General features: G+C 42.4%; 1 protein-coding gene across 1 annotated transcript in view; it reads left to right on the top strand.

Moving 5' to 3' along the window:
- Positions 1 to 18,338, top strand: part of WDFY1 (WD repeat and FYVE domain containing 1) — an 84,906-nt gene extending 66,568 nt beyond the window's left edge. Inside the window, exons 11-12 of the mRNA XM_077488316.1 lie at positions 6,540 to 6,648; positions 14,938 to 18,338. Of these exons, the coding sequence (XP_077344442.1) occupies positions 6,540 to 6,648; positions 14,938 to 14,997 (169 nt within the window). The 3' untranslated portion in view covers positions 14,998 to 18,338. The remainder of the gene's footprint in view (positions 1 to 6,539; positions 6,649 to 14,937) is intronic.
- The last annotated feature ends 1,587 nt before the right edge of the window (positions 18,339 to 19,925 follow it).

Here is a 19,925-nt window from a genome sequence, read left to right as displayed (position 1 = left end):
GTCCGTCAGACAATCCGACAGACAGTCCGTCTTACTTTTGAATGAACGGACTTGACCACACACGATGAACAGACAGTCCGTTGAAAGCTTGCGCGATGACGTGTACAGCACGTACGACGGGACTAGAAATAGGAAGTCCAATACACAGCAATGCAACCTTTCGCCGTGTAAATCCTTTCTGAGCATGCGCCATACTTAGTCCGTCCAACTTGCCTACTCACGAGCGGACTGTCCGCTGAAACCAAAGTTGGACGGACAATATTACGGAAATTCCGAAAGACTTAGTCCACCAGACAGTCCGCTGAAAAAGTCCGCTGAAGCCCACACACGAGCGGACTGTCCGCTGAAATGTGTTTCAGCGGACTAAGTTGGACAGACAGTCCACCCGTGTGTACGCGGCCTTACTCCCTTTTTACAGGCAATCGACAAGGCTGTCCACTATCCCCATTATTAGTTGCACTTGCTATAGAACCCATGGCCCAACTTCAAAATTCCTCATATCTGGAAGGTATATGGATTGGTTTGTTGGAAGAATGTTAATCATTATATGCGGATGGCATGCTGCTTTTATCTTTCCAATCCGCATCTTGCGATTCCCCTAGTGCTACAAATCATTACCGGCTTTGGAATTTTTTCTGGGTTTAAATTGAATTGGACTAAGCCCATTGTGCTCGCTGTAGATTCTGCCCTTCCGTTTGACTTGCCCTCAGATTGCCTGCTACAAGTTACTTCATTCAAATATTTAGGGGTTACAGTGCAATTGCCAGTATCCACCTATATTGCAAATAATATACCCTGCATAGAGTCCTTTAAAAACAAAGTAGCTAAGTGGGTTAATTTACCTTTGACGCTAGAGGGTAGGGTCAGTCTCTTTAAAATGGTGTTTCTGACAAAATTCTTGTATATTTTGTCAAATAGTCCAGTCTACATACCTAAATCAATCTCCTAGAAGACTTTCTTCTCTTTTATCAACCTTTTCTATAGTTCCCCAAGAATCCCAGAACCTCCCTTGAGACGCTGCTACTACCCTACATCTCACGGTGGAGTGGGTCCACCAAATATAAACACTAGACGACCAGCCGCCGCAGTTATACTGCGGCAGGTTGGCTCGCCTGGCAAATCGCCATAGGTATACATTGGCTGCACTAGGGGGTGTGCCACGACGACGGAGCCGATGCATGTGCCAGCGGCCGCAATGCTCGACGGGCACCGTGATCGCTCCTGAGAGACACAAGCAGCCCAGCTCCTCGCCAGACCTCATTTTCCACTCGCAAAATGTGAGTAGGCTAATGGAAAATTTGAGGGCTGGGAATGTTATACGTTTTGGTCCAGGTGGTATAGAGTACCTGATAAATTGTCGCAAATATTTCCGTCAGTGCCGAATCTCTGTTGGAGAGGGTGCAGACAGAAAGGTACCTTCCATCTATGGGGGGATTGGCCAATTATTAGTCGCTTTTGGATACAGGTTCGTTATTTAATTAATAAGGTGACAAAACGTCAGATTGCACTGTGTTATGGAATAGGCAATCGGTGGGGTCCTATAAACGCTCCCTGATACCTCACCTCAATGCTGGTAAATGCCTCATGCCTATCCATTGGAAGTGCCAATTGGCTCCCTTAATTAAGGAGTGGTTGCTGAGAGTGCAAGATATTGTGGAGGCAGAGGAGTAGAAGCATCAATGCACCAATGCCTATCCTAAATTCTATAAATGTTTGGTCTTATGGATAGATTTTTATCCTGGGACTTGTATAAATATTGGCATGATCGTTCTAACCTATACAGTTTTGTTGAACTACTTGCGCTCTTGGGACTGGCTGACAGCTTTCCGTACCATTGCATCCCACAGAATATTATGCATGGCACTTTAGTGATTTCGGGGCTGCACTCAAGACCCCCTATATCAAGTAATTTGACTACTGGTCTACACAGTATGCACTGCGCCACTAAATTGGTGCTAACAAGCCCAACATAAGACGTTGAATAGAAAATCAAAAAGTCCAAGCACCAACTAAAGTTAACGTAAAAAACCTTTTTGTTACTCTAAAATATATATCTCTATCTTTATATTCTATCTATCCCCTAACTTGTGAAAAAAAGATTTCTCCAAATACAAAAATGGCAAAAAGCAATAACCCTTTATTCTGGATTTGCACTTTGAACGTGCAACAATTTTTTGTCCTAATTTGATAATAGACTGTTAAATGTGTAACAAGCCTGTAGTGCCACATGTTGGCTGTTAATGAAAGTATGACATATTCTAACAGCACATTTATCTGACTTTAGGACAACAGAACAATATAGAAATAATATACAAAACTATATTACTTTCTTTTAACATGATTATCTGTGATATGAAGGGATCAAGTGTTAACATTTTACTGCCAAAAAAAAAGCTAAAAGGGTAATTAAGGATTAGTACAAAGTCATACAAAATAAAGTATAGCAGAATACATATAGGAAGTACATAACAAAAGTAAAATAAAAAGAATCATAAAAATGTTGTTGACAATAACATTACACAGGGCTTTGTAAAAAAGAACAGCAAATGTAATCATCATCCAATAGCTTAGCCCATCATCACAGGGAGAATTTGAAGGGGTGGTTTGAAAAGATTTGGGGGTGGGGGGTGCATGCCCCCAAGAAGATGGTAGTTAAACAACAGACTAGGAGGGTGATATTAGAAAACACCAGAGTACCATTCCTAAAGTAGGATAACTTTAGTCACAGGTATGCCTTCAGCATTTATCCAGCTTACCCAGATCTTATAAAAATTTCCCAGGTCAGCTTGTATACAGGTAAAACATTGTTAGTTGCCGTCTTCCACTCAGCAATAGTGAGTGATGAGGGTGATTTGTTAATTTGTAATTTAGAGATATCAGTGTCTCTCATAACTGGCTATATAAATATTCTCTAATTTGTCCAATGTTCATCCAGTTATACCTTGACTATTGTAATGTAATATATTTCAAGTTTTATTTTCTAAAGTCGCCTTCCAGGACTGCACCCTGAGAGATGACTGGTCTCACCTGACGGGAAACACAATCAACAAAGCAGTTAAAACCCCCGCCCCTCCCTGTGCTCCTCAGTTCCTGATTGTGTTTCCCAACAGCAAAACTGTTTATTTCTTATTTTTTCTCCCTAAAAAAGACCCGAGGCCTAGTGGACTACCCCTGGGAGCTGGACCGCAAACTTGTGAAGCTTTTTTGGGTCCAGTAGGATTTTTACCTTCCTGGGGGGGGGTCTCCCTATTTTCTCGGCGGGGGGGAGGGGGGCAGCAGACTTCGAAGAGCCCCCTGAGTACTGAAGGACCCTCAGTGGGAAAGGATGTTGCCTCAATGTCCCCACATCCTCCAGATTGTAAGAGAGGGATACAGATTGGAGTTCCTCTCCTCCTCCCCCAAGTTTCCTTTTAAACCACTTTCCCAGGCATCCTCAGCAAGCAGTGGGCTTCTTACACAGTGTCAGACAGCTGGCAGAGCAGGGGGTCATAGTGCCAGCCCCAGCAGGACAGTGCAGACAGAGATTTTACTCCCACATCTTCGAATCAAAATCTCCTTCTCTCAGACCTGGCCAAGCTAAGCGAGTACCTTGGAGTCCCTGGGATGGATCATCAACCAGGAGAAGTCCTCACTGGTTCCTGCCCAGACCAAGCTCTATCTAGGATTCCTGGTGGATTCAACAGCACAGAAGCTTGTTTTGCCCCAGGGTAAGGTAGAGGGCCTTATTTCAGCAGTAACGTCCCTTCTAGATTTAGAAGAGGTCTCTAACGAGGGGTCATGAGAGTTCTTGTGCTGATGACTTCCTGTATCCCAGTGGTCCCATGGGGCTCAGCTCCATTCCAGGGCTTTCCAGCAATTCCGCCTATCCTCTCGGGACGGGAAAAAGAGGAATGCTGGGCAACAGGGTTCCTGTTCCAGCAGGGGTAAAGGAGTCTCTGCAGTGGTGGTTCTATCCTCAGAGGTTGCGGGAGGGCCACCTTTTGGGCACAACTCCAAACCCTAAGGATGACAACGGATGCAATAGCCTGGGGCTGGGGGCCCTCTTGGAACTTCGAGCCCAGAGCCCATGGAACCAGAGTCAGAGGAGCGCTTCCTCCAACTTCTGAGAACTCTTAGCGGTCAGAAAGGCCTTTGAGGAAAGAATCAGGGGCTGAGAGGTCCAGATCCTTTCTGACAATGCATGTGCTGGAGCATTCCTGAATCAAGGAGGCACAAGGTCTCGCTCTCTTCTGAACCTGGCTCTGGAACTCCTCATGTGGGCAGAGCAGCGAATCCCCTCTATTTCAACAGTACATATAAAGGGGGCATACAATGTCGAAGCGGACTACCTCAGTCGGTAGCTGGTTCACCAGGGGGAGTGGGAATTGCACCCCGAAGTGTTCTCCCTTGTGTGAGAGAAGGGGGGGGTTTAGAGGGGGTAGACGCCTTGACCCAGGTCTGGGAATTCCGCTTGGGATATGCCTTTCCCCCCTTAGTTCTAATCCCGAGGATAGTGCAGAAACTAAGTCTCTCAGAGGGCAGACTGATTCTGATCGCCCCATGGTGGCCCAAGAGGACCTAGTTCACTTCCCTCAGAAATTGGTCCATAGCTCCCCCTCAGCGTCTTCTGGACCAGCAGGACCTTCTTCAGAGCCCAGTCTGCCACCCAGATCCCGGGTTCTTCAGGCTGACAGCTTGGTTCTTGAAAGGGAGAGCCTGCAAAAAGGGGGTGTTCTGAGAGGGTAATCAACACCCTTCTTTTAAATAGGAAGCTGGTTACCAGATGTATTTACGCAAAAGCCTGGGGAGTCTTCTCGCGCTGGTGCCAGGCGAAGGGGACATCCCAACAAGAGATCCCTGCCATCCTGGACTTTCTTCAGGAGGGTGCGGATCACGGGCTGGCAACCAAGACGGTTGGGGTTCAGGTTGCAACCTTGTCCTGTTTTTTTGGACAGGAGGTTGATTCTGGACCCCCTGATTAAAAGGTTCTTGCCAGCCAGAGAGAGATTGTCCCCAGTGCAGATGAGCAAGTGTCCGCCCTAGGACCTTACAGTAGTTTTGGAAGTCCTAACCAGGGCACTGTTCGAACCATTACCGTTATCCCTCTCAGGTTGCTTACCCTAAAGACAGCCTTCCTGCTGGCGGTTACAATGTCCAGGAGGAATAGCAACATTCAGGCTTTGTCAATAAAAGAGCATATTTTTCTAATAATTTGATGACAGGGTTGTATTTAGGCAGGACCCCCAACATCTCCCGAAGGTAGCCTCAAAGTTCCACTGAACTCAAGAGATTGTCCTTCCTTTTTTTTTGCACCAATTCTCAGAACGAGAGAGGAAGTTTCTTTCATTTGTTTAGATATCAGACGTTTTCTGTTGACTTATTTAGATAAAGTAAGAGTTTAGAAGGTCCAGCCATTTATTAGTCAATTGTTCTGGCCAGAGGAAGGTTCAGCAAGCGTCTAAAGCATCCATAGCATGATGGATCAAGCAGACTATTAAGCCTATGATCAGGCTGGTAGGACAGCCCCGAATGACCTTAAAACACATTCCACTCAGTCTCTGTCGACCCCTTGGTCAGAAAGTGCCAGAGCATCGGTGGAGCAAATATGCAGAGCAGCTACATGGACAAACCACAAAACCTTCCTGAGACATTACAGGGTAGAGTTGCTGTCACCTCAGGATCTGGCGTTTGGTAGGAGGTCCTACAAGCTGTTGCCCTGCCCTAAGGTAGGCCTGAGCTACTTGCTCTTCTTTCAGGGTACCATCCTGGAAGATGACTTGAGAATATGACCAGTTACACTTACTGGTAACAGTGTTTCTGGGAAGTCGCCCAGGATGGCAGGCCTAGTTTCCACACGCTCTTTTGGTATGTTGGTTTTGTATGGAATTTTGAGGTGTTTCACTCTTGTGCATTGGTATGGGTCAATACTTTTTCACAACTGAGGAGCACAGGGAGGGGTGGGGGTTTTAACCTCTTTGATTGTGTTTCCTGTCAGGTGGGACTAGTCATCTCTCAGGGTTCCGTCCTGCAAGACTTCCCAGAAACACTGTTGCTAACAAGTGTAACTGGTCTTTTTTTTTTTTTTAAGAATATTATTCAGGAATTGACAGTGTTCAACAGCATTTACTTACTTGCACAACTACAGTTGTCAAGTAAGGCCTAAATCACAAGGGCGTGCTACAAGTGTACACCCGTGCGAGTCTGTTTACCTGCATGGGGATGTACAGGTGTTCCGTGCAGGTTGTACTATTCTTGATAGTTGGGGCACAGCAGCTGTATAGACACAGCCACTGCTCAGTTTGACATCCCTGTGGGTGCATGGCCCCGAATGCAGGCTGTGTGTATTCAGGGCCCCACACTTGCATAGCTGTACTTTGTACTATGCCTGTGAGAGTTGCATAACATGGTATCTATCTTGTCACAGTATACCAGGCTGTCATTTGATTGTTATTAACTTTTCAACGGTTTCATAATAATCTCATGTTGCATTGATCAAATAGTATATTTTTTATAATGGCTGAACTGGTCAATTTCATTAAAACACTGTCTGTCTTCTGAAGTCGAACACCATTGGCCACTTTCCATGAGGGCAAACACAACATCTGCTACATGACAATGGATATCTCAAGAGGACTTATGGTCACCTGCGGAACAGACCGGCTGATAAAGGTAATGACAACCAAATTCAATGTTAACTATCCAAATAGGCATATATTTTCCTATGATAAAGGAAACCACAAGCGGTGCTAGATTGTAATCCTTATCCCATGTGTCAAAAAGTGTATACGTGTGTGTGTGTATGTATGTGTGTGTATGTATGTGTGTGTATATATATATATATATATATATATATATATATATATATATATATATATATATATATATATATATATATATATAATGAGATCTCTACTTGAATGTGCTAAATACAAAAAACAATAGTATTATAAAGTTCAATGATCTATATCGGTGATGGCAAACCAGAGCCCTCTCTGTGGGCACACCAGGAAAAAATTAGAAAAGCACACACTGACATCCAATCGTCCACACCGCACCACCCATCGCAAATTACATCCCACAGGTCTCTAGGACCAGCAGGGACGTGTCTGTGGTGGGCGTGACTAAGAAGAAGCGGCGGTGATGTGCTGGTGGAAATCTGCAAATCTCTAGGGTCAGCGGTGATGTGCTGGGCGTGGCTGAGAGAACACGCAGCTGGGATCAGAGGAGACTTGTGGGCGGGAATGAGCTACTGGTGACAGGTGACATGTTAAATGTGGAGTGGACATTATGTACAGTTGTCATCTTATCAGTCCAAAGCAAAAAGGGTTCACACCGCTCCAGGCATGTTATCCCATGAATCCTATAAAAAATTAAAACCATCTACTCACTAAAGTGTGGGCAGTGCGCCACCAGTTGTCTGTGCATATATGGGTGCTGTCTCCGTGACTCAAAATCTGACACACAAAAAAAGGGGAAATCGGGGGTTAGCGACCCCCTGAAAAAGAAGTCACAGGCGGACCAAGCAGCTTAAATAGGGAAAATACTTTATTGCACAAAAATATCAAAATGCAGAAACTGGGTACCCGTCACCAACACCTGAATAATATTAAATGCACTTTTCGGGCATGTACCGTGAAGCTCATAGAAAACGGTGCTAAAGTAGTGCATACAGGGCAAAAACACACAGCACATCCCCAAAGTGAAGCATGGGGGTAGCACCATGGTGTTTTCAAGATGCTTTATACCAATTTGATGTTGCTACAGCGATCTCCTTGCTGTGCTATTGTGTTCTGATGGGGACTGCCTCCCTCCCTCCCCCCCCCCGCCAGAACACAGTGGTCTGATCGAGAGCCAGTCAGCTGCTGGTTTTCCAGCATGCACCTCCGACAGATCCCGGTCCAGCTGCCATACACACGGGCCGAATGTCAGATGGTTTTTATTGAACCAGCCGATGTCCTCTGACATTCGGCCCTTATGTACTAGGTTTTAGTCTGCAAGAGACCTGAGACTAGGGCTTGAGGCCACCTTCCAGCAGGACAGTGATCTCCCATCCCCCCACGCCACACGGACACACAGCTATACTGAAATTGTTACAAAATAAAATGAATGCCTTAGAAGAATCCAATCATTGCTAGAAAATTTGTGTTCGCTACTGGTCCCATCCTAAATGAAAAAACTGTTATGCCATTAAGTGGACAAAAAAATTGCAGAACTGGTAGAGATTTTACCCCGGAACACTTGCTGTATTTGTAGCCAGGGTCGTTCAGTCATGTGTTTACTCACATGAATACTTACGCAGTCAAAAAAATGCTGATTTTATTTATCCGGTAGTTTTCTTTCTTCGAAAATGACTGCAAAAAAATGTAGAAAGTGCAAAAGCCCTTAAAACCTGTGTAAAGTGTTGTAGAATATTAATGATTTGAAAATATAAAAGTTGCCACATTTCCATTTACACAGTTATACACTTGTCCTGTGTGTCAGCAGAACAAATTGGGAATTGTGTGTTTGGAAAGCGGTGAAATTAGATTAAATTCATTAGCTATTGGAAGACTTTGGTGAGTGAGATTTTCAAAGTCCAATTAGTCAGTAGCACCCCACCTATGTGATCTTAACTGGTCTTGCTGGTTAGACAATATCTAATGAATGTTGTAACAGTGGAGAACAAAGCCGAATTCTTATCCAGGTTCCAGCTGACTGACCTTTGTGCAGGTTGCCTGTTATGCTTTTAGATACCAGGCATTCATTTTCCTGACAGACATTGGACAGTGGAATTCTGTGTATGTGTACCTTTAGAAAAATTTCTGGGGTCACATGGCCTTTTATAAATTGAGGATTCAGATCTACTATCCTTTCAGACAAATACAGTGGTGTGAAAAAGTGTTTGCCCCCTTCCTCATTTCCTGTTCCTTTGCATGTTTGTCACACTTAAGTGTTTCGGAACATCAAACCAATTTAAACAATAGTCAAGGACAACACAAGTAAACACAAAATGCAATTTGTAAATAAAGGTGTTTATTATTAAAGGTGAAAAAAAATCCAAACCATCATGGCCCTGTGTGAAAAAGTGATTGCCCCCCTTGTTAAAACATACTATAACTGTGGTTGTCCACACCTGAGTTCAATTTCTATAGCCACACCCAGGCCTGATTATTGCCACACCTGTTCACAATCAAGGCATCACTTAAATAGGAGCTGCTTGACACAGTAAGGTCCACCAGAAGATCCTTAAAAGCTACACATCATGCCGAGACCCAAAGAAATTCAGGAACAATTGAGAAAGAAAGTAATTGAGATCTATCAGTCTGGAAAGGGTTATAAAGCCATTTCCAAAGCTTTGGGAATCCAGCGAACCACAGTGAGAGCCATTATCCACAAATGGCGAAGACATGGAACAGTGGTGAACCTTCCCAGGAGTGGCCGGCCGCCCAAAATTACCCCAAGAGCGCAGCGACGACTCATCCAAGAGGTCACAAAAGACCCCACAACAACGTCCAAGGAACTGCAGGCCTTACTTGCCTCAGTTAAGGTCAGCGTTCATGCCTCCACCATCAGGAAAAGACTGGGCAAAAATGGCCTGCATGGCAGAGTTCCAAAGAGAAAACCACTGCTGAGCAAAAAGAACATCAAAGCTCGTCTCAATTTCTCCACAACACATCTTGATGATCCCCAAGACTTTTGGGACAACATTCTGTGGACCGATGAGACAAAAGTGGAACTCTTTGGAAGGTGTGTGTCCAAGTATATCTGGCGTAGAAGGAACACTGCATTTCATAAAAAGAACATTATACCAACAGTAAAATATGGTGGTGGTAGTGTGATGGTCTGGGGCTGTTTTGCTGCTTCAGGACCTGGAAGACTTGCCGTGATAAAAGGAACTATGAATTCTGCTGTCTACCAAGAGATCCTGAAGGAGAATGTCCGACCATCTGTTCGTGTACTCAAGCTGAAACGAACTTGGGTTCTGCAGCAGGACAATGATCCTAAACACACCAGCAAGTCCACCACCGAATGGCTGAAGAAAAACAAAATGAAGACTTTGGAGTGGCCTAGCCAAAGTCCTGACCTGAATCCTATTGAGATGTTGTGGTATGACCTTAAAAAGGGCGTTCATGCTCGAAAACCCTCTAATGTAACTGAATTAGGACAATTCTGCAAAGATGAGTGGGCCAAAATTCCTCCAGGACGCTGTAAAAGCCTCATTGCACGTTATCGCAAACGCTTGGTTGCAGTTGTTGCTGCTAAGGGTGGCCCAACTAGTTATTAGGTTTAGGGGGCAATCACTTTTTCACACAGGGCCATGATGGTTTGGATTTTTTTTCACCTTTAATAATAAACACCTTAATTTGCAAATTGCATTTTGTGTTTACTTGTGTTGTCCTTGACTATTGTTTAAATTGGTTTGATGTTCCGAAACACTTAAGTGTGACAAACATGCAAAGGAACAGGAAATGAGGAAGGGGGCAAACACTTTTTCACACCACTGTATGTTCTGAAAATGGCACTCTAGGTAAAAATGAAAAATATATATGCACTACATGACAGGGAAAGGGTGAAAATAGTGGGAAAATAATTAGAAACATTTTAATAGCAATGCACAATCAACAATAACTTTGACCACTGAAGGCCAAAGAGAATGACCTTGACCTGACACGTACCACCGACCTAAACATTGTTGTGAACCACGTAAACCCCATCATGGAAACGGTATTCCCTGATGGCAGTGGCATCTTTCAGCAGGATAATGCGCCCTGCCATGCTGCAAAAATGGTGCAAGAATGGTAGGAACACAGCAGCAAGTTCTAGGTGTGACTTGGACTCCAAATTCTGCATAGCGCAATCCAAACAAGCATCTGTGGGATATGCTGAAAAAACAAGTCTGATGCATGGAGGCCCCACCTCACAACTTACAGGAGTTAAAGGATCTGCTACTGATGGCTTGGTGCCAGATACCACAGCATACAGTGAGGTAAAAAAAAAAGTATTTACTCCCCTGCTGATTTTGTATGTTTGCCCACTGACAAAGAAATGATCAGTCTAATTTTAAGGTAATGTTTTTTTTTTCTTTTTTCTTTTTTCTTTTTTTTTTTTTTTCTTTTTTAACAGTAAGACAGAAGAACGCATTTCAAAAAAGTTATAAATTGATTTGCATTTAAACGACTGAAAAGGTTGACCCCTTCACAAAACATGACTTAGTACTTGATGGCAAAACCCTTGTTGGCAATCAGAGGATGGATGTTTCTTGTAGTTGGCCACCAGGTTTGCACACATCTCAGGAGGGATTTTGTCCCACTCCTCTTTGCAGATCCTTTCCAAGTCATTAAGGTTTTGAGGCTGACGTTTGGTAACTCGAATCTTCAGCTCCCTCCAAATATTTTCTATGGGATTAAGGTCTTCATGTGCTTCTTCTTAAGCCAATCCTTTGTTGCTTTGGCCGTGTGTTTTGGGATATTGTCATGCTGGAATACCCATCCATGACCCATTTTCAATGCCCTTACTGAGGGAAGGAGGTCCTCGCCCAAGATTTGATGAAGCATAACGTTTCCACTTCCATGTTTGACGGTGGGGATGGTGTTCTTGGGGGGTCATAGTCAGCATTCCTCCTCCTCCAAACACAGTGAGTTGAGCAAACGTACATAATCAGCAGGAGATCAAATACTTTTTCCATTACTGTACCTACAGAGGTCTAGTGCCATTCATACCGCAGTTTGAGATGGGCGGTCCTAGAGTTATGACTGATCAGTGTATATGCAGTTTCCCTTGCAATATAGGGAGCAATATTTATGAGGCTACCTGGTTTTCGGCTTTAATTGATCAGTTTTTTTTTTTTTGTTTTTTTTTACAGGGAATTCAAAAGTGGGATTTTTGCAGTTATCTGCTTAATAAGCAATTAATTTTTTTTTTACCAGAAATAAAAGAAAAATGGAGTCGTTAAAAGGTGTTCTGTGACCCTCCCTGCCTTCACCATAAGGGTGATGGCCAGCCGTCAGGATCACTGTGCATAGGCACTCTTTTTTTTTTTTTTCTTTTTTTTTTTCCATTGAGATTTAAAGGAGAAGTCCAGCCCAAGCTCATTTGGCTGGGCTTTTCCTATGGGTCACAGGAGTGCAGTCCGTTTTGTACTCCTGTGACCCGTTTATAGCTGACATAACAGGAATCAGTCCAGGCATCGTGTCATTGCGGCAATAAAATCTGGATGTGCCAGGGGTCTGGACTGACGCCCACTGGGAGAACAGAAAAAAGTCTTCCCAGTACATGAGGTCCTGGTAGAGACAGTTAAAAAGGAATGGCAGGATCCCGAACAGAAACCCTTTTTCCAGGTCCCTGACAAGGTTTCAGTTTTCGGGTGACCCGCATCAGCCTGACACAAAAACCCCAAACTGGACGCAGCCTTCTCGAGGGTTTCCAGACGCACAGATCTGGCCTTCAAGGATTTGGGGGTTCTGACAGACACCATGGACAAGAGAATAGATTCCCTTCTAATAAATATCTGTGAATCAACTCTGGATAATCTAAAACCAAAGATGGCAGTCACAGTGGTGGCTCGTAAACTCGAGCACTGGTTTACGCAGATTCAAGCCCACATAGAGGCAGGTACGGCTAAAGAGACCATTTTGTCATCCTTTTCAACTTTATTGTGTATAGTATTCCTTTAACAAGTGCTGGAACAAGTGGCGCTGAATATAGTGTGTATTTCCACCACTAAATCCTATAAATCTGTATCAGTGAACTTAATAATACTTCACTATGTGTTCTGTGATTCAAAACCGAATAAAATACATTTATCTTGTGAAAAGATAACCTTCAAATGAATAATAAAGATAAATATATATAATCTATTGAAGTAAAAACACCCTGTGACTGAGTGATTAACCAAACCATATAATTGATTATACACAAACCCACTTCCTACAGGAATGTTAACAATTAACACAGTGAAAACTTCCTAATGCAATATAAATATAAGGTGTTACAAAGTAAAATAATAGTCCATAAATCTTCAAAACATGCTCCACATAACAAATAGGAACAGTGAAAGCAACGGTGATCAGTGTCTCTTGAAATGGAAAAACAGCTTCCATCTACACTCCTCCACCACACCACTGTGAATGTGACTCCTCTCCCCTTATGTGAACAGACTCGCCAGCTGTATAAGCCTCCCATGCTCTTACCCTTTTTGCAGGACTGTAACTGGAATATCTTAACTTTTCACTTCAGAGAAAAAGAGCTGGTTTTCTTGGCAGTTTCATATAGATGCCCTCATGCAACACAAAAAAGATTTGCTCCCATAGCGTCATAACGTTTAAAAACAGTTTTAATCACACATAAAAACTCATATCATATTGCACTCACATTTGAAAAGTTAATACCCACGCCAAATGTAAAACCACAACACACTTAAACAGCTGATTGCTGAAGCATCAATGGTCACAGCGGACCGAGGATATGCGGGATTGCTAAATAGTCTCTCACCGCTCCTTAGGTTCACCATCACTTTGGTAAGGATCAATGTAAGATGTTCAGCATCCTGTGTATGCTTGTCTCATTCGCCTAGTAGCCACGTGGCTACTAGGTACCAACATCTCTGGATAGAGAATATATACAGAAAGGTGTGTTTTTTTGTTTGTTTTTATTTTGTTTTTTATGGGATTTTAATGGTGCCATAAACATAATGGAACGAACGGGTTTATATATGTAAAAACACATTTTATTCATATATAGTTTAAAAAAAAGTGTCAAAAAGGGCAACTTTTGGGTGTGTCGCAAAGAATATTTTCCTTTTTAAAAGAGCGATGATAATGTGGTGTCTATCCTGACATGTTTCACGACTAAGCTCTTTCTCACATTTTTTATTGTTCAAAAAGACAAAATATGCCATAATAGTATAGAGCAATACAAATTTGGACAATTCCGCTCATCGGAATCCCCCCCCCCCCCCCTCCGGCGCCACAATTGGCACCTTTCAGGGGGGAGGGGGGTGCAGTTACCTGGATAATCCAGGTAACTGCACCCACTTCCGGGATAGCTGTCTGCGGAAAGGGGCGTAGATTACGCCCCTTTCCGCAGCTGCCCGCCCCTTTGCGCAAGTGCCCTGCTGCCTGCTGGGAAACACACAGTTCCCAGAGGCAGCGGGGACCGTCCGGATTGCGCCGCGCGGCTCGCGCATGCGCAGTAGGGAACCGGGAAATGAAGCCGAAAGGCTCCATTTCCTGATTCCCATATCCAAGATGGCGGCGGCAGGACCCGACAGACGACCTAGCGATCGGCTTCGGGTGCCGACATTGCGGGCGCGCTGGACAGGTAAGTGTCACTATTTTAAAAGTCAGCAGCTGCAGTATTTGTAGCTGCTGGCTTTTAAAAAAAAAAAAAAAAACGCGGAGTCCCGGTGGACTCCCGCTTTAAGGAAGACTAAGAACAAGAGCATATAACAAAAAATTATCGATCATTATTGTTGTTTGCCATGTTCAACCATTCTATTGCTTACCCAACACAGTCTCCCAGTACTCCCTGACCAGGGGCATCAAGGCACAGTGGGTGCCATGTGACCACAGAGGGCACACAAAGACCAAGCTATAATATATATAGTTAGTTGTGCATTACTTAAGTTCATAAGATAGTGGACATCAATAAACATTAGCGACACACCAAAAACATATCGGTTTAAAGCATACTCACAAGTTGCTAAAGTAGAATTGACCGAGGGTGCCAGACTGAAATGTCAGTTGTCAAAAAAAACAGCCAGGCAAAGGTTGAAATAATAAAAAATAAATGTAAAAAATGTATAATTATTGACTGTTTTTAGAAATGCATAGATTTAATCCTTTTTATATACACTTTTACACACATCACTGGATAAAAAGTAACCTTTCCATTATGGTATATGACTTCCTCTGTGTGTATAAGTAAAGTATGTCATTGTGTATACCTGTGACAGTAATTCTTTTTATTGCGTTTTTGTAGATCTGGGACATGACGCCTTCTGTTGGTTGCAGTCTTGCCACTGGCTTTTCTCCTCGTTGATCCCTCCAGTTTCAGTTTACTTTGAAGAAAGCACCTTATGTACAGCCACGTACATGCACACCACCTCACCCAGGGCATTGCCCACACTTCTGTGCTTCTACCTTATGTACCCTATGGAAGCAAAGCAATGCAACAGCTCTCCCAAACCAGGAGGAGGTGCCTTAAACCCCACACAGCCGCCCGTCTTTACCTTATCTGCGCTACAAGCTCCAAGCTGCACAGGAACCAGCTGTCTGTAATAATTTCATTATGTAGTTTTATATCATTGTGGAATGATATCTGCTAACTTTTAGAAAATTCTTAAATATCTACCTATAAAGACAGGATACTTTTATTATCAGACAGGACATTTTTATTGTTTAATTGATCTTTCAAAAAAGCTCTTGGTTTTTCTTTTTTGTTTTCTTTCAAACTTCCTTCTATTCCAATTTGCCTATAGGAAAGTCACATTATTATTCTATGTTCTGATATTTTTCAATGACTGTGTTTGTTGTACATTGTCTGTTGTATTATGGTTTGTGAACATATGAAGACTGACCCTAGTATTTTCCTAACCAGATCATTGAATATGTTCCTGTATTACAGGTTTGTTTTGTTTGCAGGTAATGTATATCCTTTTTGGTGCTCATGCATAGGAAGTGACCAGATCAAATACTGAAAGCACACTAGTAAGCTCTCGTAGGAATATTGTTTGGCCCTTATCTTCTCCTTGCTGGTTTTATACGTTTTATGTGCATTAATGAGTTTTACTTCTGGGGTGAAATATCCTGTAATTAGGAATCCTGAAAGTCGAGAACATTCTACAGCCACATTAAACCTCCTTTTGTGCAGTAGTAAGGTTTGTTAACAATAATATAGGGTACTAACAGGTAGTTCACAAATCGAATAGCTAACCATAGCTTATAACCACTGATCCAACCATAGTCTATATGCATCCCAGGAGCTTTGTTGGAGAGATTTATTCATTGGAGTTTCAGGAATCTTTTTATTTGCAATGTCATCAGGCCCCAATCATACCAAGGCACCTGCTGTATCTTTTGGAATGTAAAGCGCTCAGTACATTACTGCAAAGAAATTGGTGTGAATGGGTCCTTGGAAGGATATCTGAGAATGCAGCCAGTACAGTCAGGTTATATGTGACAAAAGCCAGGTTTTTCTCAGCTGAGGGAATCTTTTGGAGTTTTGTTTAATTTATTTTTTAATATTACCTACATTACAATTGATACATAGCAGAATGACAGAAATGGGGTATATCAGTGACTTACCCTAATTCATATCAGCAGCATGTTGGAATTTGTGATGAGGTTTTTGAGGGGGGGTGGGAGCTGCCATTTCTAACTTGTGTAGGTTCAAGTGTAGCCGCCTTCTTTCTTGCTTTCCCTGTATAGGGATGCAAGGATGAGGATGGCAGCCTTAGAACTTGTACTTTTAGCAACAAGTCAACATTGGCATTTCCTCATATTTCTGTCTGGACATATCGCTTTAAATGGCATCACCGCACAAGCAGTAAATACATTTTTACCTTCTCCATGAACTCCTTTCTGGAAGGTACTCATTGATAAAATTTGTAAATGAAGGATATTAGAAAACAGATGCACAGAATGCAATGTATAGAACAATTTGTATATTTTTACATACACAAGATAAGAAATGTGCAGCTATATAGCTAGTTATCTATTCCTCCACATTTTCTCAGTTTTCGTTTATTTTTCTCTTTCATTCTTTGAAATACTGATGTTTTATGCTATCTGCGCATGTCCTCAGCATACTAGCTCACACTTAGGAGCATGCTTGGAATTGTAGTTCTGGCACATCTGGATAGAGACTGGTTTCCTAAGATTGCTTTAGTTTGCAGGGTGAAATAAACATCGGATCATATTTACTTCATAAATAGGCAGCCTGAGAGTTGTATTTATAGATGGAAATTGTATGAGAACATAGGCCTGACAGCTAGCATTTTCAGGAGGTTATCAATAGATGCCTACATTTCTTCAAAACAGGTTTCCTTTAAATCGGGCAAAGGAAAGGTTCGCTTCAAGTTCACTTTATTTAGGTCCTTCTCGGCAGCATACAGGTTCCTTCCTTTTACGTACCGTCACTTCTTGCAGTTACTGGGAGCAGTGGAAAGTCCTATGTAAACTGAGTCTCTGGAGTTGCTGCTCAAACATGGCTATGAACTCTGTGTGACCACTTTTATTGGCCTGGCACTGTCACGTGAAGCAATTCTCATGCTTCTCCAAGTACCGGCTATTTCTTTGGCATCCAGTGCTGTGCAGAATGACAGGGGAGTAAAGGTGAGGGCTACGTTTATACTAGGGAGAGGGGGGATTAAAACAAACCTGTTTTGCCTTGAATAGGTAAAAGTAGAGGAGACATGTTCAAGTTTTTTACACTTTATGTAATTCTGTCCTGCTGAGATCAGATTTCCAGGGTTCACTAGATGGATCCTGTGTGGTACGAATACCACTTGAATCGCTCCTTTCTTTTATTGCTCTGGGCAGCACTTTATTGTAAGATTCACATCTTCATCCATTCTCCGTTAAATTTTGAATTCTACTGTATTGTCCTAAATCTTGCAAGTAGGAAAAGGAAATGGCGATTGCTAATGTACATTGTCTTAAGTTACCGACACATTGGGGCTTTATACGTTTCTGCTGAGAAAATTTGACTCTCAAAACCAGTTTTTCCCTTTTACATGCACTTTTATTGAATAGTGCGTTTCCATTGAGCTCTCAATTACAGGGTGAGTGCAATATTGGCTTACGCTTTCGTCCAGTTGGTTTCTTTAGTGCTGCCATTATTTTTTGCCCATAGACTGTCAATTGGGTGTGCACTAGATTAGGAATTCTTGCTTTTGTAGCTTTAGGGCTCATTTACACCAACTGTGCTAAACACTGCACTATTGCACTGCAAACTTTGACATTTCAAAATTACATTTCATTAAGTTCTGTTGGTGGCTTGCAGAGGATTGCGTCACACCATGTTGTGCTGGAAAGAAAAAATACTGCATGCTTTACTGCAGCACACACCACTGCAGTGGTGAACTGGCATGATGGGGAGCCATTTTTTTGCCTTTTATTACTGTGGAACGGCCCTGTGCAAGGCTACCGAGCACAATCCCAATGCAGCTGGTGAGAACGGGCCCTTAGGAACAGAAAATTGAAGGCAGCATAATGGGATGTCTTGGCTATAGCAATAGGGAGCTGTAACCTATAATAGAATTTCATTTTTGCATAAACTGTTTTTCAGGATAAGTTAGAGCTGCACAGAAATAATGACTAGTTATTAAATGTTATGTTTGTTTGCACCACATTATTAAATAAATGTTATTTTGTATTCTAGACCTTAGTTTGTTTTTACTATTTTTTTTTCCCCTTCATTACTCATATTTTGTATTCATTACTTGGAGTATTTGGATTATATAAATGCCTTGCTCTCTTTTGAACTTTGGGATGCTTACCCACCCACTTTGGAGATATAGGCTTATTAGAGAACTATTTAATAATGTGTTTACACAACCAGTAGTTTGTACTCCTGTAAACACAATATGACAACGTGGAGCTTATAAAACCAGATGTAATGAATGTATTTGCTTATCCACACACACAGTATAACCGCACTTTTTAGTTGGTGCAGACAGCATTCTGCAGTACCGCATAAAATAATCCTGAAATTAAAGTGGCACTATGGGCAAAATAAAAAACGACATATAATGCAGATTGTCAAATAGCAATAATACAACCATCTTTTTAAGTCTCCCCTGTAATATTATTTCATAATCTGCTGATTCAGCCATTAAGTCTGTGATTTTTCTTTTTTACTTCCTTTAACAGATCAAGCGGTCTGTCAAAAGCTGCTGCTGCAGGGATGGAGGTGCTTAAAATGGTCCCACTTTTCATATAGGTAACCCCCCCACCCTTTGACCCCTTTCATATCTTCTCCTTTTTGGGCGACAAGCTTCACGCAATGCGTTTTGCTACAGCAAAACCACACTGTTAGAGGTGCCGTTAAAAATGAATAGGTGCCCAAACACGGGTGGTGCGTTTAGCCACTATTGCGGTGCAATTTGGAATCCCAGGCTGAATCATGGTGAATTTGCCCGTGATCCCAAATAACCACATGTAAACAGGGTCTTCTCATAAGAATCCTTGCTTTAACTGCTTAAAACTTTTTAGGTAGAATTAGGCAGGCCATAGATGGTGCAAATGGTTGCAGGAAAGAAATTTGCATTATTCCCCCCAACGACGCAGACAGTACTGACAGGAGAATCCCTCCTGCGAAACATTGTTCTCTCACAGCGGGGGGAAGTCATCCCAGCCAGGAGAAGACAGTGATTGCTAGCGGCTATAGCAGCTGCTAGCGATAATCACAAGTAAAATTCAGAAGGCTGGTTTTACCCAAGTTGATCGATCAACTTGGTACATTCAGCATGCCCATACACGGTTCAAATCTCGGCTGGTTCCTGCTGATTCAAACCATCTATAGCTGGTCTACAGCTTTAATTTGTAAGCCACTTATGCACAGTTTATATAAACCTACTAGCTCATATAACACTACCCTCTCCAGTTGACAGTGCCGCCGTCCAAGAGGGGCTATGTTACTCCTCAGTAGATGCAGTGGATGAGATAGTGTAGCCACCCTATAAGTGTGTTATTTGCCAGGTAAAAATAAAGGAAAATAAACATTAAATTACAACTCATGCATCTATAGACTGATGAGCAGCAATATGACATTGTTGGGTTTAGATATGCTTTCACTTTCTTTGGCTTTTCTACCCTGATCTGTTAAATGACACAGAGTATGGGTTACTGCATGTCACTATTTGTATCATTTTAGAAAGCTAAAAGGCCATTATACAATTGTTTTTGCACAATTTTCCTTTAGATTTACCAAACCAAATAATATGAGGTAAAACCCAAACACTTTCA

This window comes from Lithobates pipiens, unplaced genomic scaffold, assembly GCF_037356315.1.
Source record: "Lithobates pipiens isolate NorthernLeopardFrog02 unplaced genomic scaffold, aLitPip1_a1.2 Scaffold_18, whole genome shotgun sequence".
Taxonomy (NCBI): domain Eukaryota; kingdom Metazoa; phylum Chordata; class Amphibia; order Anura; family Ranidae; genus Lithobates; species Lithobates pipiens.
Note: the sequence above shows the minus strand (reverse complement) of the source record. Positions and strands in the feature narration are given on the sequence as shown.